The 19,103-nt window shown below is 43.0% G+C and overlaps 1 protein-coding gene across 2 annotated transcripts in view; it reads right to left on the bottom strand.

The window, feature by feature from the left end:
• Positions 1-19,103, bottom strand: part of LOC128825689 (S-adenosyl-L-methionine-dependent tRNA 4-demethylwyosine synthase TYW1-like) — a 132,767-nt gene that overhangs the window by 32,790 nt on the left and 80,874 nt on the right. For both annotated transcript variants that reach the window (XM_054008410.1, XM_054008411.1), the window contains exon 15: positions 1,397-1,507. In XM_054008410.1, the coding sequence (XP_053864385.1) occupies positions 1,397-1,507 (111 nt within the window). The remainder of the gene's footprint in view (positions 1-1,396; positions 1,508-19,103) is intronic.

Raw genomic sequence — 19,103 nt, 5'->3', positions numbered from 1 at the left:
ATGCTGTAAGTAATAGGGTGCTTCATAGTTAAGCTTTTTTATTTGTTTGTTTAAGGACATACACACTGCTGCAGTTCTTATGCATTAAAATAACAGGACAGTGCAATTCAATTTAAAAGCTCTGTGATGACTCAAGTGGAGAAATGGAGGGTATTGCAGGATCTGCAATAGATGGAGGTTCACCTAGTTTGCGGATAGTCTATTTTTATGAGGTGACTGTGGTTGACTGACTATGCCAACCAATTATTTGTGTTTTATTGTATTGAACTGTCCACTTTTGTCTTCTAACTTAGCTACTGTCTTCATGTACAGTACCAAGTGCATTGAAAAAAAAACCTTTAAATGAGAAAGCCAATACACAAGTTGTTTTCATGCCCTAAGAACTATACAGCTTATGTTGAAATTGTACATTGCAAAAATTTTCAGCCAGCTGTAATTAAGGGCCATGTACAGGGGCAGACAAGAGGAATGGAGAAGCCCCAAGAAGGTTTCCCACCTCTTTCGGCCTATGTGCAGAGTCTGCCATTGATAGGCAAAATGCATGCTGCGTCCCCTTAAAGGACATAAGCATGAGACACTCTGGCCCACATACCATCTCTATGCCTGGTGGCACTGTGCCTGGAGCCGTGCGCGGATACAAAATTTATATCCGCAGGTATAAAGCAGATATCCATGGAGTTGGAGGACTCTAGCGATGACGAGCGAGACCAGCAGGGCCATGGCTAGTGACTGGGCCAGGAACCGCAGCGGCAAAAGCAGCAGCAGGTCAGGCCACCGTTCGCAGGAGTCCACACCCACCCCAGGCAGCTCCTCTGACATGGCTGTACCATCCCAGCCCTGCCCACTGGGCCCGCTACCAGACTCATTGGTAGCTGTCCCTGGTTGTACTAACGAAGTAGTCCCCAAACTTTTTACCTTGTGCCCCCACCTTACCCCTGTCCATGCCCCCATCCCCCAGCTGGGACCAGGAGTAGGGCCGCAACTCCAGGAGGGGGGCATGCGGACAGGGGTAAGGGGGCCAAGGCTGGGGCAGGGCCAGGAGCGAAGCCCAGGCACGGGGCCGGCAGCTGGGACCCCACTTTCGGAGCCCCAGGCATGGGGTCAGTAGCTGAGCGAGGGGCCAGCAGCCACACACTCCCCCAGACATTCCTCTGGGCCCTCCCAGGGGGACGTGCCCACAGTTTGGGGACCTCTGTGCTGGTGTGTACAAGAGGCTTGCACACTCCCAGACAGGAGTCCCTTCCATGCAGCGGTGTGCGCTTCCTTGTGGTGAGAGAGCCATGCCTGTGTCATTTATTTGTTTGGTGCTCATGCAATCTTGAATTATTGTGTTATAGAAAGTGGAGAGGAAAAAAATAGAAGCTATGTAGTGGAAAAGTACTGATACGCAGCTCACCTTAACTTCGATGAAGTCTGGTTTACCAAGGGACACCAGCTCAGCATAGGCTTTGAGTTCATCCACGTTCCAAGCTTTCACCAGTGTCAGTCTATACACTGTGCGCTGTTGCTGAAATAGAGGAAAACTCAGTTCAGTGACACTTCCTTTGCATTCCACTTAATGAGCCATTGATGTTTCCCAGTTTGTAATTCACAGTCTTCAAACTATCACCAAAAAAGAAAAAGCTTTTTATTGTAGAATCCTAGTTCCAAGTACTGGGGGGAGGACTGCAGTAATTTAGATAACGAAAGGAATAACCCATGCTACATGAACTAACTTTTGGTCTAGAATGACTGCATCTAACACTCTCTCCCCATATGCAATTACATATGGGAGTATTTAATTATCAGGACAATCACTTGGTTCCAGCAGAAATCAAGAAAATTTCTTCGTCTTTGGTATGACATTTCACCATTAGTTGCAATATGGATATTTTATTTCAGCAAGATGAATCGTGGCATTGCCAGTAATGGAGACGAGCAACTAAACTAGAGGGAGCCTTCATCTGCCCGGGTCTGACAATTGCTATGGTACGCTACGTTCACTGTGGCTGTAGAAAAAGCTCCCTTGTGACAAGTTATGCATTTTATTGGAAACAAAAGTAACAATTAAAATTACTACCAAAAAATATTTGTGTGTCCCATTCACAACCTAATCCATAAAGACCGTGCTATAAAAATAGTGTGCATTATTTGCAATGCTATTAAATAAACCAACATCAATCCATCAGCAGCACTCTATCCCGGCTCTGAATCTCATCAACACATCACCACCACTACTTCTAGGTTTCTTTCTCCACAAAGCTGTTCTCTTCAAGAACTGGTGAAACACAGTCTATCCATGCACTGGGATTTCTCATCGCACTAGCCTATTTCCTAGGATGTCCACAGTAAACACACTCATGCATAGTACTGACCCTGTGCATCTCTTAAGAATAAAGTGATTCTGTTCAGCAGCTTCACTCTGTATAGAGTCATAGATTTAAAGGTCAGAAGGGACCATCATGATCATCTAGTCTGACCTCCTGCACATTGCAGGCCGCAGAACCTCACCCACCCACTCTTGTAATAGACCCATAACCTCCGGCTGGGATACGGATGTCCTCAAATCATGGTTTAAAGACTTCAAATTACAGAACCATTACACTGATTTAAACCTGCAAGTGACCCATGCTACAGAGGAAGGTGAAAAACTCCTGGGGTCTCTGCCAATCTGACCTGGGGGGAGGGGGGAGAATTCCTTCCTGACCCCAAATATGGCAATCAGTTAAGACCCTGAGCATATAGGCAAGACCCACCAGACAGACACCTGGGAAAGACTTCTCTGTATTAACTCAGAGCCCTCCCCATTTACTGTCCTATTACCAGACATTGGAGATATTTGCTGCTAGCAGTCACCGATGGGCCACATTTCATTGTAGACAGTTCCATCATACCATCCTCTCCATAAACTTATCCAGTTCAGTCTAGAAGCCAGTTAGGCTTTTTGCCCTCACTGATCCCCTTGGAAGGCTGGTCCAGAACTTCACTCCTCTGATGGTAAGAAACCTTCATCTAATTTGCTGATAGCCAGTTTATATCCTTTTGTTCTTGTGCCCACATTGGCGTTTAACTTAAATAACTCCTCTCCCTACATGGTATTTATCCCACTAATGTATTTATAGAAAGCAATCACATCTCCCCTGAGCCTTCTTTTGGTTAGGCGAAACAAGCCAACCTCTGAGTCTCTCACAATGTAGATTTTCCATTCCTCAGATCATCCTGGTAGCCCTTCTCTGCACCTGTTCCAGTTTGAATTCATCTTTCTTAATACAGGAGATCAGAACTTCACATGGTATTCCAGAAATGGTCTCACCAGTACCTTGTACAACGGTACTAACATTTCCTTGTCTCTACTGGAAATACTTCGCCTGATGCATCCTAGGACTGCATTAGCCTTTTTTCATGGCCATATTACATTGGCGGCTCATCCTGTGATCAACCAATACACCCAGGTCTTTCTCCTCCTCTGTCATTTCCGATACATCCCCAGCTTATAGCAAAAATTCTTCTTGCTAGTCCCTTTCTTAGGGCAAGCTTGCTCGAGCAGACACTAGCAACAACCCTTTTGTAAGTAGGAAGCCACTTAACTATGGGATAAGGCGAGGCTCTAGTTTTATTTTTTGAGAAAGCTCATTTGCCCTCTTATTCCCCCAGCTCCTTCATCTTTCACTATATTCCAAACAGAAGCTGGTAGAATAAAACATTATTTATAGAGCAATTTTCCAGCAAAATTGTTTTTTCGATTAACTCATTTTACATCCTTGGCAGAGAGTACATTGTAAATTGTTACAAGAGTACCAGCTTACTTCGAAAAGATAATGCAACAAATCCATGGCAACCTAAGACTTCACGGTTGTCAGCAGGCTGCATACCATGGCCAGAAATTCACAGGAACATCAGGGAGAGAAATCAAATGTTTCTGGTGCAGAAGAATCAGGCCTTTACTACTTGAATTAGAAGAGATTCTCCGCTAGCTGTCAGCATTACAGGGCCTACGGCAGAATTTCATAAGCCATCCTAATTCCAATCAGTATAGCTGAGTTGTACACATACACAGTAGCCAGTTTATTACAGAATATACTAAATATTTCCTCACTCCAGAAGTACATGCTAATAAGGATACCTAGCTCTTATATTAACAACAATAATAGTAATACCTGGAGCTTTTATATAGAACTTTTCATTAGTAGATCTCAATGGGCTGCACGAAGGAGGTCAGTACTGTAACGTCATCCACTTTTTTGATAGGGAAACAGGCACAGGGGGGTGAAGTGACGTGCCCAAAATCACCCATTAGGTCAGTGGCAGAGCCAGGAATAAAACCCAGGGCTCCTAAGTCCCAGCACAGTGCTCTATCTATTAGGCAACACTGCCTGCTGATAGCCAGATGGTTTCAAGTCCCAGTCCCAACTCCCAGGAACATCACACTTCCTTGGATCTGCATGCATCTAGTTTCCATATAACGTAATTTTCCACCTGATTTTTATGAAACCTTCACCTTTAAGTAAACTAAAAGATTTAGTTACAATCTACAGTGTATAAAAATCTATAGTGTTTATATCTATATAGCTATAAATACAGAATGCATTTTGGATCACTTACTAGCAAAGGACCAGCAGACAAAACCAGACTGGGTGCCACGGCTTGAAAACAAAGGTTGAAGACTGACTGCTCCTTTAGTTAATATTTAAGAACATCTTGGGCCAGGTTTTTAAAGATATTTAAGTGCCTAAAGATGCAGATAGGCACCTACCTGCAGCTGTAGGCACCTAAATACCTTTAAAAATCCAGCCCTTTGTGCCTCAGCACTTCTGTCCATTATGAGCAAAAAGCCTCAGAAAGTCATCATGGTACACAAGGAAAAAGGGTAAAATTTTCAAGAGTGCCTAAAGTGACTTGGGCCCAGATCCTCCAAGGTATCTAGGCCCCTAGCTCCCACTGAAATCAAAGGCAGTTATGGGCCTAGAGACCTTTGAGTAGCTGGGTCTTAGCAGCCTAATTACTGTTCATTTTCCATCAGACTTAAGCACTTTTAAAAACGTTACCGCCAGCCTTAAAAGCTGAACCCGCAAAGTCCTTGAAGGGATACACCTCTGTGAGGACCTTACATATAAAGAATCCATAACAGTTTGATATGATAAGCTAACACAAAAGCTTATAGAAGAGAAGAAACCTGAGATTAATATACATTTTACAGGAAACCAACGGCATCGCTCTTGAAAGTTAGTGTGTTAGCTGCCAAATTCTGGATTAGTTACATTGCGTAGAAAGCCCATCTGTAGCAGCTGAGATAATCAATGAAGATACAATAATAACATTAATCTAATTTACTTTAACAAGTGATATCACTTCTAAAAGACTCTAGTCCATGTGACAAGTATCCTGGCACATCAAGAAGAAGGAATGATTTCTAAGCCCAGAGTCTGGCATGAATGAAGTATCTGTCCTCCCCCTGGCTCTCCATTGTTCATAACCTTGTTGCCTTCTGGGAATGGTAGGGTGAAGGCTTTTGTGATATAACTGAAGTAGCAAAAGGAAAGTTCAGGAGGCGAGATAACAGCAAGGTCATGAAATGGATTATTAAAGAGAGAAAGAACAATGGAAATGCTAAGGATACAGCATCTTTTACAAGGTTATTGGTGGGAAAGGAAACCAAAGATTACAAAAAAATCTTAACTTCAGTAAAATCTCATCTGTATTGCATGCCTGACCATTTTTTAAGCAATTGTGACATTACCCAGGGTTGGACATTACCAATCTGGACTGTTGACCAGCTGTGTTCCTCAACTCTCTAACCTGGGGTGCCTTTTACGCTGCTTTGCTGTGAGAACAACCACTCCTGGTCTGCTCCCACACAGCCTCTAGCATGTAAATTACTCCCAGCTATATTACAAGAGTGTTCTAGCCAGCCAGTCATGTATTATATTACAAGGCAACACCAGCAAATCCCCAGTCCCAGACTTCCCCCCAGAAACATGCATCTTGTACTGCCCGCCTTTTTGTTTCTGGATAATACAAGCTCATAGAAAGTCCATCGCTTCATTAATAGAAAATGATATGCACAGACCCCGTTATCTCAGATGAAGGTTCCCAAACACTTCAATCCAAACACACTGATTTAGATAAAACAATAAAACATGTTTATTAACTACTGAAAGAAAGATTTTAAGTGATTACAAGTAATGAGGCATAGAAGTCAGAATTGGTTACAAAGAAACTAAAAAGTAAAATCCAACTAACATCTAACTTAACAAGCTAAGTGAATTTAAAGCAAAAATGTCCCTCATGCTTTTACAGTGTCACTGGCTGGAATCCTTTCAGCCAGAACCCTACTTCTAGTTCAAAGCTCTCTCTTTATCATTCAGGTGTTGTGGCTGTCATAGGCAGAGAGAAAGGCAGGAATATTTTGGGGAATCTCTTCCCATTTCTTATAGTTCTCTTTTCCCTTTGAAGATCATTTCCAGCTGAGGTTCAGAAGACAGGAGGTCTGGGGGACAGGAACCTCTAAGCTGTTTTCTTTGCTGCTATGCAATTTTTTTTGCTTATACCCTTCTTCCTGCCAAAGAATGGCCACTTAACCAGGTGATAGTCCATTTGATTTTGTTGATGCCTGCCTAGTTGAGACCTTGGCTAGCCTTTTGTCTCTGGGGAACTGGTTTGAAGCTGTTTCCCCATATTTGGAATATATCTTATACAGTAGCATTTTATAATTTTACATACCATGTTGCAACACATATTTAAACACTACAATAATGTTCAGCAGATTATGAGTTTTCAAATATCTCACTTTGTACAAAATTTATCATAGTCTTGTAAAAAGGGTGAACATAGGGGTACAGACGGTCAGACCAATTAAATCAGAAATTGCTCCCCAAGGGTCAGCTAGAACTGGAAAATAAATATGTGTAGCTTCAACGTAATGTTAAGTAAACTAATGGCTCTTAATACAAGCTCGTCAATGCAAAGGGCCAAAGTCAGGAAGAATACACTCCAAATGCAATCAGTGAGTTGTGTGCCCTGCATGAATTAAGTCTAGAGGTAACACTGGAATGTCATATAAAAACAACAACAAGAACAGGGCCCAGTGCATTTCTGCTGTGTGTGCAGAAAATGCAACATGCTGATAATACACATGCACAAATCTTTTGTGACTCAGAGAAGGAAGATACCGCCCTGTCCGGAGGTTGAAGCCCCAACAGAAACTTTTCATTAAAATGTGGAAACGCCCGTTTGTATGGATTTCCATCACAGTCTCAGTAATCCCCATTGGAATAGGCAGATTGCATACCAGTCAAGAAAAACTACCCACTCCATTTAGGCTACTCACAGAACCCTTAGCAATTCTACTAGGTTACAATCTAAAGGAGGTTATTGACTCAAGGAAGGACACATTGATAACACAACTACTGCCAGAACCCAGATCTACAATAGCCCCTTTTTGGAAAAGGACAAAATTCCCCAATATTAGTGGCATGGAGATGGAGAAATGAAGTATGTGAAATCCGTTCAACAGCGGGAAAAAGACAGACAGCCTTATATCAGGATCAGCTAGATTTTATGAGATATAGTTAGCATTTTGGGGAATTTGAACAAAAATGCACAGAATTTGACCAAACACAAAAACATCTTTTCAATGCAACAAATACGGGCTAAGAATTATAATATTTGTTAATACATGAATTGAAAGGTCATGTATGTTAATAATGACAAAATAAAAATGAAAACAAAATTAGCCAAGACACAAATGGGGTGAGAATCTCTTTGCAAAATCATGGTAATTGCCACTATATGGAGCAGGGGTAGCATGCCCCTTAGCCTAAGGGTACGTCTTCACTACCTGCCGGATCGGCGGGTAGCAATCGATCTATCGGGGATCAATTTATCGTGTCTCGTCTAGATGCGATAAATCAATCCCCGAACGCGCTCCCCATCGACTCCGGAAGTCCAGCAGGGCAAGAGGTGGAAGCGGAGTCGACGGGGGAGTGGCGGCCATCGATCCCGCGCCATGAGGACGGGAGGTAAGTCGATCTAAGATGCGTCGACTTCAGCTACACTATTCTCGTAGCTGAAGTTGCGTATCGTAGATCGATCCCCCCCCCCCCCCCCCCAGTGTAGATCAGCCCTAACTGAAGTGTTAACAACTCAGGGCAGAATCAAAGATTTAAGAAACAAGTGCAATTTACAAGGCATTATGCACGGCTGTAGTATCTACTTGGAATGTGCTATCTACTTGAGAACCGTTGGTTTGTAGCAAGATCCTTGGGAAAAGCCCGTAAAATGTTCTCCCAAAATTTATCAACACCTTATAATACCATTAAGTGTACATTAGAGTAAATATAATAAATAAGCACACTGAAATTGTTAAGTGCCCTCTTGTATCAGTAAGAGATGACAGGAGGTGTTTTTAATTGAGGGTAAAGATTAAAGGAGAGCCAAAGAATTCTGAAAATGGAAGGAGGATTTTACATAAAGGAAATTAAATATTTTTAAATTTATACTGGGGAAAGTGATAAACCCATTGTGCCCATGCAGATTTCCTTCTGTAATAATGAAGTACTGTACAGATTAGTTGTTTGGTTTCCTGTCACCTAGATCTCAACTGGTATGTTCACATCTAAATTTTTGTCTGTTTTAAAAGTCTGACACACTTCACCCACTTTGTGAAACTGAAACTGCTACAAGTATATGAAAAGTATTTTTTAAATGGGAGAGCTGACTGATATTTAATAACTGCAGTCAGCGTATATTATCAATCATTTTAACAACCCAACCGTTAGAAAAAAATATTAGCTAATCATTAGTGGCTCTGAGAGAAACAGATGAAGAACACTGAAATATTGCCCAAAGGGACAGGAAAAAAGTTAACCAGCATCAGGAATTAATACTGCAACTGAAGTAGCGTACATCCAGAGGGCAATATATTTCAAGCGTAGACTGAGTGGGGAAAAAAAGACTAATCTCACTCATTTTTTCATTTAAAAAATAAAAGTATATAAAAACGAGTAAGGGCCCAATCCCGCAATGTGTTACGTGTGAGTAATCCTTATATGTAATCATCAGCATTAACCCAAACAAAAATAGCCACATATTATCATAATATTATTAGTGTTTGAATTAGGTCAGCGTATAGGGACCCCTTCAATGGCTATTAGCCAGGGTGGGCAGTGATGATTTGCCAGAAGCTGGGAATGGGTGACAGGGGATGGATCACTTGATGATTACCTGTTCTGTTCATTCCCTCTGGGGAACTAGGCATTGGCCACTGTCGGAAGACAGGATACTGGGCTAGATGGACCTTTGGTCTGACCCAGTATGGCCGTTCTTATATTCTTCTGAACAGACCCCACCATAGTATGCACTGAACTAACATAGAATAAGACATCTTACACTTTAAGAGTTTACAATCCAAAACACTGGAATGTTAACATTTACTGTCTAATGTTACATGCCTTATGTTCCCAGGAAAAGCAATCAGTATTTCAATTCAGACAGCTATCACAGTAACTCTAGTTAAAATGTTATGAATAATAAAAGCTAGAAGACTGTTGTCCAAGTGATAATTCAGTTGAGAAGAAGAAATTTGAGGGAGTGAAAATGCAAAAGTTTTATTTAAAAATCTATGCTCAACATCCTCCAAAATCAATGACACATGGAACAACGCCACTTAACATTGCTATTGGAACTAGCACCATCTTACAAAGGCTGCAAAAAACTATATGCTCTTCTTCTAAATGGCATTCCTCTGACACAGACCAAGCTAAATCAGGAAATTAAAAGTTGTAGAAATAGCATCTAGGAGGAAGATACAAACATGTCACTTTGGAGAAAGAAAACAACATATGCCAAATGAATAGTTCTGACTTGCTCCAGTAATACAAAACACAACTCTTCTAAATCACCCTTCACAGGGGGAGTTGAGGGCAGTGTACAATTCAGCTCTATGAAAATATCCATAATTAACAACAATTAAAAGCAGCAGCAAACATATGGAACATTCCTTTAGCCTGGTTTAAAATATCGACCTAGACCAACAATTATCAACAGCAGCAGAAAGTGCATTCTACAGTCATGGGGCATAATTACAGAAGGAAAAAAAAACTAGCTCCCATCATCACAAGGTTATAATCAAGGTAGATTAGATAACCAACCGATTCAGATCTTAATGAACAGCTGGGAGTGTAGCAGAAGAAAAGAGCAGTAAAGCATACTGAAGCAAATCCATTCAGAGCCATAAGAGTCAGATCAACTTTAAAATCAATATATTGAAAAAGAGCTAAGATTTCAGAAAATTACTAACAATATGTTATAATGTCTGCCTACCTAAGAACGTGAGCTGCCACATTTGAAATAAGGGGTATCCTTGATATAATACAGTCTGGTACTCGGAGATAATATATCCTTGACTATATAAGAGCATTCATCAGCAATTATAAATCATTCTTACTGACCAATGGCTCCAGAGAGGGAACCGCATTTTACAAATTATTGGTCCACTATTCTCAAAAAAACTGAACAACAAACTCCTAGAGGACTATTTTTTACACTAACAATCTCACAGAGATAATGAAGTTTTTTTTTTTCAGTAGCACTTAAGAAAAACTCTTCTTTAGATTTGCTTCATTCCAGTAACAAAACCAGATGCATAAACCAAGGAGTTCCTTCTACAATAAACTAGTCTCTTTGCAGCACACCAACAGATCTATTTTGTGGTTTTATATTTCTTGACTGGGCTGTATTGAAAACTGTTAAAATTATAAGCTGCCACTTTAAATTCTCAGGAGTTTTCCTTGTATTCCCTGCAGACTCTGGGCCCCTGTAAGGAAGAGTGCACTCTGGTTCTTTAGCAGTCAGTCTGCAAAGAGTCAGCTCAGAGCAAGGTGGGATGAGTTCTGAGACTCTACATTAGGGAGCAGCCTCCTTTGTCTCTCTCTGTTTTTTTGGTTCTTGCATGTTAAGGTTCCTGATTCTAAGAAATAAAGGAGCGTTACGTTACAATCTTCCAAAAAGAGTATTTTATGACTTCTGCGTGTATGCTGTCAACATAACACTGACATACCAATGTGGATTTTATAACTGTTTGGTCAGTATTCCTTAGGCAATACAGTGAAAATGTAGCTTTTTATACCCACATACTTTATGAGTTATTTACAACAGCTCTATATTTAGTATATTTCTGTACAGCCAGAGCACTTATGACACTTAAAAATTTCACTCATTATTGAATTTTACTGATGATGAACAACTAGGGTTGCCAACTGTCTAATCACACAAACCCAAACACCCTTGCTCCCCCACCCCACCCCTTCCCCGAGGCCCTGCCCCGCTCACTCCATCCCCCCTCCCTTTGTCACTCATTCTCCCCTATTCTCACTCACTTTCACCGGGTTGGGGCGGGTTGGGTTGAGGGAGGAGGTGCGGGCTCTGGGCTGGGACCGAGGGGTTTGGCGTGTGGAAGGGGGCTGCGGGCTGAGCCTGGGGCAGGGAGTTGGGGTACAGGAGGGGGTGCAGGGTGCAAGCTCTGGAAGGGAGTTTGAGTGCAGGAGGGGGCTCTGGGTTGGGCAGGGGTTGGGGTGCAGGCTCTGGGAGGAAGTTTGGGTGCAGGAATGGGGCTCAAGGCTGGGGCAGGGGGATGGATGCGGGAGGGGTTGAGGAGTGCCTACTTCAACTGGGCGGCACTTACCTCAGGCGACTCTCAGTCAGCGGTGCAGTGGGGCTAAGGCAGGCTCCCTGCCTGCCCTGGCTCCACGCTGCTCCCGGAAGCACTCAGCACGTCCCTGCGGCCCCCTGCCTGCAAACACCACCCCTGCAGCTCCCAGCCAATGGGAACTGCGGAGTCAGTGCTCAGGGCAAGGCCAGTATGCGGAGACCCCCTTCTCCCGCTCCCCCGAGGAATGTGCTGGCCACTTCCGGAAGCAGTGCGAGGACAGGACAGGCAGGGAGCCCACCTCAGCCCTGCTGCGCCACCAGACTTTTACCAGCTTAAAATCTCCTGGATTGGCTTCAGTAGCCTCCAGGAGATAGAGCCCAATTTCAGGGGACTCCTGGTGAAACCGGGAGGGTTAGCAACCCTATGAACAATAACATCATCATCTAAGTGACAGACTCCAAAGTGTCTAGGTCACTTTTGAAAATGAGACTCAGGAGCTTAAGCAATGTAGGTGCTTTTGAGATTTTTACCCTATGACTCTAAATGAAGTTATAGGCCCTATTTCTGATCTAACTGGCAACGGAAGAATCATCGGGTGATAGTCCATGGCCTATGATTTGCAGGTCAGACTAGAGAAATTTAATGATCCCTATATAAAAATAGAGCTCCGTGAAACTTTTTTATGTATATAATTTTTTCATTTCATTTTTGGGAAATTATGTTGGCTCTTTTTATCCGGGGGCGAGGGAGAATTGGGAGGCCTTATGTGGGACAGGGCCCAGCTCCCCACTTCAGATGTTGAGACCTTGCGCATGGGATTGCAGCAGCACCACCTCTCGGTCAGAATTTTTTCTTGCTAACCTCCTCATTGTTCTTTTTTCCTTTAGGTTCCTCAAGCTTATGCTCTAATAAATGTGTTAGTCTCTAAGGTGCCACAAGTACTCCTGTTCTTCTTTTTGCGGATACAGACTAACACGGCTGTTACTCTGAAACCTGTCATCGAGAGAACGTTACCCGAGGATCTCAAATCAGGGCAACGTTCTAAGAAGTAGCGAATTTGCTTAGGAGAGGTTTTTCTGGAGCTCATAGTGCTATTCAGTTCATTAAAATCAGCCTTAGTACAGTATTTTGATCAGGGACTGTGTCAAACTAGAAGGTTGTTCAATATATACCACAGGGCACAACCCATTCCCGCAAAATTCTTAAACCTTTACGATACCAGGGAATACGTAAACCAGGCAAGTCTAGGCATCACACCAGAGAGACTCATAAGTATGCTCTACTGATCTTTTCCCCTCCGTCCACGACAAGAACCAGGTACTGGCACTGCCATACTTTGCAGTAAACTCTAAACATACGGACTCTGGCTCTTCTACTTAAGGAAAACACATTTCAAACAACTCCATGCAATAGGCACCTTGATGAAAAACAGCATTTTCCTATTAAATTCCCGTTGCATCTGAAGAAGTGGGTCGTTTACCCACGGAAGCTTATGCCCAAATAAATCTTAGTCTTTAAGGTGCCACCGGACTCCTCGTTGTTTTTGTTCCTATTAGATTATTATCGTACAACTGATTAGTTTCTTGAAACATTGCATCTTCCAATTGCCAATGAGGGGCACAGAGAACAAAACTGTAATAAAAATCCTATAATAAAAAACTTTGGAATCCAAAGTTATTACCCACTAGACAAGGAGATAAAACCTTTTTCTCCAGAGAAGACTTTTGAATCCTGTTACCCATCAGTAGGGTAAGAGTTTATGTCTCACGGCTAGAGAGGCAAAGAACACAACTGACAATCACCACTGATGTTGAACACAGGCACGGAAACTTACTGGAGTTTTAGCATGCAATTAAATCCCACTTTTCAACCATGTCAGGAAGTTTTCCAATCCCGTACAATTTTCAAGTGAGCATTTGTTCTAGGTATAAGCTTTGACTTTGTCCAAATCGCAAAGCCAAACTATCCCATGCATCTCAGCAATCAGCTAAAGCCAATATAGGAGACAGTGCTCTCTTTACGATCCATCATTCTAGAATCTGCTAAGGTAGGTTTTGCATGTCAGCTTGACAAAGTGCTCCCTTCCTGCTTCAATAACCAAGAGGGATTAGGCTGTTTGTTTTTTTTATCATCTCTTTTTAATTAATTCCCTCCACCTTAACATTCATCTTTTTGTAGATCAGATATAATTATTCTTCACAGAACATACCAGTTCTAATCTCAGAGGGGGGAGGGATGTATATCACAACTGTTACTATAAATGGCCCTCCACAGGTGCAGTTAGGGGCAAGAGGAAAAATTTCCCTTCAAGGGAGGGGGAAGGCACAGAATCCATAACACGAGTTACAAAAGCAATGCTGAAGCTTGTGCTTGATCCTGAACATCTGCAACAGATTTTAGTGGGAGCTGTAAGTACTCCGCAGCTCAGGATCAGACCGCAGGCCTGACTCCCGATTGCCTTGCATCTTGTGCATATCTGTGCAAAGCGCTCTCAACTCAGAACTCGCCACTCGCACCAGTGAGCTGTGTTACTAGGGCATCAAAAGCAGGGCCCACAATGGCCAGTGCCAGTAGAAGCACTCTGGGCTTACCCACAGTGGGCCTTGGCATTCTGCAGACCACCAGGCTCCAACAGATTTGGGGCAACCTTAGCCTTTTTCATGGGAGACCCATACCTAATGAGACAGTAGGAGAGAGATGCCTGCAGAAATTCCCTCCTCCCCGGGAGGGCAGGATCAAGCACTCAGTCAGGCATATGTTGGTTTAACACCCTCCTTCATTAAAGAATGAGAATCCTCTGGTAAAGTGAACTGGACATATTCATGGAGTTACAAGTCAGATTGTTAAGTATTCAATACACCCAAAGTGTATGAGATTTCTATTGTACTGCTTAAAGCAAACTCTTCTGAATAAAGCGACAGAGTCCTATGGCACCTTATAGACTAACAGACGTATTGGAGCATAAGCTTTCGTGGGTGAATATCCACTCTGTCAGAGGTATCTTCTGAATAGTTATATACCTTCCTTAGATATAAACAGACTGAAGAAGAGCTCTGTGTAAGCTTGAAAGCTTGTCTCTCTCACCAACAGAAGTTGGTCCAATCAAAGATATTACCTCACCCACCTTGTCTCTATACTAAAATAAGACATTTTAGTCACCTGGTCTTCAAAGTAAATTCATATTCTGTGCCTATTGGAATTAAATAAGTAATGTAAGTGGTACAAACAAAATGCAAAGGTAGCTTTGCTTAAAAGGGAAAAAAGACTTGTGGAAGATTAAATTACATAAATCCTACATGAAAACGACTATTGTCTTACTCCAGCGTTGCAGATACTTTGTAGGTATTAGATTATGAATAGGAAGCTACTGCAGAAACCAGCTTTTGGATTTTTCATTAGTATTTCCTGCGCTCTCTTGGACAAAGAGTCTTGACTTGCACCCTGGCCTGAGACAACTTTTTAAAAGGATCTGAATTGCCAAGTACTAACCCTTATCAAAATATAGAATGGCTTAAATTCTTACAAACATGCACAACTTTAGGACCACTGTTTCATTCCTGGTGCCCTTGGCAGGTCGTTTATTATAAATATGGGAGCAGTAGGCAAGGTTAACTTTTGGAGTAGCAACCCCTCTGAAGATAGAAAAATAGTAATTTCCAGCGGCCAGATTTTGATGCCCTTTCTCGGGTTGAGGAGCATCTTACTCCAAAAGCAATCTAACTTAAAGTTCTGAGTAAAGTTATCATAACCTTGGCCACAATTTATCACACAGCAGCAATCACTTGTTACAGGGATTTGCTATAAAAGAAAACTTTAGCAATGCATCAACTTATGATATGCAACATGCATAAAACCAATAAATCCAAGACACAGCAAATAAATTCAAAGGTCATGAAGTCAACAAATCCCAGTTTTCAGCCCCTAATTTTAATGCAGAAGCCTCCACGCTTTTATAAAGCAACCTGGTGACAGAGTTTTAGCAGAGAGATTCTTGGTTCTGAGAGTAAGGTGGCCCCATCTGATTCATTCAGGCTTAACTCCCAGCCTCTGGGAGAGCTCAAACTAGCCTTTCCCTAATTCACTAAAGCACCTGAGTTTCCAGGCTCTCAGAAGACACCATCCCAAGTGAACTATACCACCAAGCCTACTCCTTAAAAGTTTAACTCAAGTAGCACATAGCAGTGAGGTTTCACTTCCTCTCTTTAGAATGTCCAACACAGTCATTCAGGCAAAAACAGAACAGGCTATCTATCTTGTGTGTAACACCATCACTTGTGATCCAAAAACATACATTGATCAGGCATTTGTTATTCAAATGCCAGTTTAAAGTAACTTGGGGTTTGTACACACTCCAGCTTCTCCCGCCGACACAGCTACCGCCTCTCGTGGAGACGGTTTTATTATGCTGACGGGAGAGCACCCTCCCATCAGCATAGAACATCTTCATCAGAAGCGTTGCCGTGGCGCAGCTGTATAGCTTCTAGCATAGACTAGCCCTTGGGCTCTCTCTTCTTCACTGGTTAAAAAAATACAGAAAAAAAAAGACTCTCTGGCAGTAAAAACCATAGGGAGGGCAAGGCCCTTCAGTTTTACTGGCAGATAACCTAGACAGAATCAGCCCCAAGCAGGGGTATAGTGCTGATCTCTGGTTAACTCCATCTTCTCCACTGAGGATTTTGTAAGAAAATATCTTTTTAAGCGGCGAAGACAAGGCCAGTGTTAGTTCAGATTTGACCCCAGGTTTATAATGTCAAAGAGCACCTGAGATGTTCCTTTAAAAAATTATAGTTTTATTTCCAAAACATAGATACCCCCCTAGAGTGTTTGCATTCCAAACCATTCCTGCACTGAGTTAGTCATGGAAGAGAATCAAAAGTGAAATTGACTAAGTAAATGTCAAACTGATTAGGGACCGGATCCTGTAACTACCGAGAGCTTCTCTACACAAGAAAATTGTACCGGCCAGGACAAAGACAATGCAAATCAGATTTTTAAAATTTTCAGTTTTAATTATCTGCCTTTTTTTTTTTTTTTTACTTAGGTACCAAGGCTGAAATCCATAAAACCATCTCTCATTCTTCTACAGCCTCAATATATTTCCCTGTTATCAATGCAGAGAAATCCATTTATTAAAATGTGTATTTGTAAATTATTAAAAAGGTGGAAAATCCTGCAGTCAGTTCTTCTACATTTTAGATCTGGTTCTTGGATGGGAGTTCATTTAACTCAACTGTAACTGGCCAAATCTACAATCCTTCTAGTGAAAGGGCAGGAATAGTCTACAGAGATGCTTTGGGAACATACCACTACCAATTCCCTCACCAAGACCTTTATCCAAAAAGCACTTAAGTATGTCGGTGGAACTACTCACATGCTCAAAGTTAAGCATGTGCTTGTGTTTTGCTAGATTGAGGACTAAAAAAAAAAAGTAGAAAACTAACTATGATTCATGTCTCTTGCTCACCTACCAAATCCGTAACACTAAACTTCGAGATTCTCTGTGACCCATTTTACTTATACACTAATATTTGTAAGCTATTATTCCTACTTTGTTATCCCAATTGTAGTCTTTGTTCTGTTTATTTGATTAAAAATTGCTGGAAATAAAATGTTAACTAAACGTTTGTGCTGAGGCCCGAAAACTGTTTTACTAAGTAGATCCAGAGTCCTCACTATTTTTTCCACTTTAACATACTTATCTCTATAAATCATTTACCAAATTTCCTTTATTGATTAAGAAAGATTTTTATTTCTAGGCTGGCTCCCGGGGACTGTCATGTAAAATTTATATTCACAGTAGACAATCAAGTGCAATGTTCCTGAAAATAAAAGAAGAGCAGCAAACCAAATTATATCCAGCCATCAGCAAAAACATACTTCAGATTTATTGTTAAACAGGCCGACAGGAACAATGATATTTCAGTTCCTTTTGGGAAATTAGGTAAATCCAACATTAGAGAAAACAAGTGTCGGGAGCAGCATGGATACTGCTAACACATGGCCCAATCCTATAACGTTATTATGAAAACACAGGGCTTGAGCTACAGGAAAACTCCTAGGGTATGTGTACACTGCAGCTGGGAATGAGTCTTCCAGCCTGGATAGACAGACATGAGTTAGATCTACTCAGGCTACTGTGTTAAAAATTGCAGTGTGGACATTGCAGCACGGGTGGTGGCTTGGGCTAGTCACCCACGCTTAGACCCATGACTTGGTTGCCTTGGACTCAGGAGCCTACCCCAAGCTACCACCTGTGCCACAACATCCACGCTGCTATTTTAGCATACTAGCTTGAGCAGAGCTAGCACAAGTCTCGCTGCCCGAGCTGGGAATCACACCTCCCAGCTGCAGCATAGATATACCCATAGGAAACAAGCACCCGAGTAATAAGACCCCATTCAGGTCTGAACAGGGATGCTTTTGTGAATCCATGTGTCACGGAGTATTGGGGGACTCAGGGCCCTGCACCCCCGGCTTCCTGCGATTCACCATGACTCTCAGCCAGCCAGTAAAGCAGAAGGTTTATTTGGATGACAGGAATACAGTCCAAGACAGGTCTTGCAGGCACAGACAACAGGGACCCCCTCAGTTAGGTCCATCTTGGGGTCCCCGGGCATCCAAGCCCAGCCCCCCTTGGGAGGTCAGAGCCATCTATGCCCCCCAGCCCTCTCTCCCTGCCTGCTTCCAGCACTCTGCCTTCAGCGACCCCTCCCACAGCCTTTGTTCAGTTTCCCGGGCTAAGGAGTCGCCTCCCCTTCAACCCCTTCCTGGGTTCTCATGTTACACACTCAGGTATGCGCCCTCGGGCGCCCTCGGGCAGATCCCATCCTGCAATGCAGACTATCCCAGAACACTCCCCTGTCAGCATTCACAGACCACCGTGAGAACAGGCCCAGTTCGTCACATCTCTCCCCCCTTCGAGACCGAACTGAGCAGGGTCACTTTAGCCAGTGACCCGGGGAAGTTCGAACCTACCCCCGTTCCCATGGATGCCCCCGCATCCCTCCAGTTCCTTGGTGGGAATTACACCAGGCCCCTTCAGTTTCACGCCCCCCCTTAGGTCGGGGTGCTTGATGGCACTCGCAGTTCGCATGTGGGAAGGTTTATGCGGCCTGTGCCCTTTTCCCACCCCCATACCTCTGGGGTTCCAACTGGGCTGTGGTCTTCTCCCAGCGCTCCAGTCTGGAGGTCTGTGCTTTGGGCTCTCTTGGTTTAGAGCCGCCCTTTTAACCTTGGCCACCCTCTGGAAAGGATCCTTTATGCTGGGCAAGGGTCCTAAAGCTGTTTTCCCCTTGTCCCAGGCCTTCCTCCCCCTCTGACAGGGGTCACAGGATCCGCAGTACTGTCGGACAGTAACAAAGACCCCAGGCCAGTAAAAGCTCCGTAGCAGCCTCTGCTGGGTACGCCAGGTTCCCTGGTGCCCTGAGAGGGGAATATCATGGGCCCGGCACAGCAGCTGGCGGCGATACTTCTGGGG

This window comes from Malaclemys terrapin, chromosome 18 (genome assembly GCF_027887155.1).
Source record: "Malaclemys terrapin pileata isolate rMalTer1 chromosome 18, rMalTer1.hap1, whole genome shotgun sequence".
NCBI classification, from domain to species: Eukaryota; Metazoa; Chordata; order Testudines; family Emydidae; genus Malaclemys; species Malaclemys terrapin.
The sequence above is the reverse complement of the archived record's forward strand: the minus strand, read 5'-3'. Positions and strand labels throughout refer to the sequence as shown.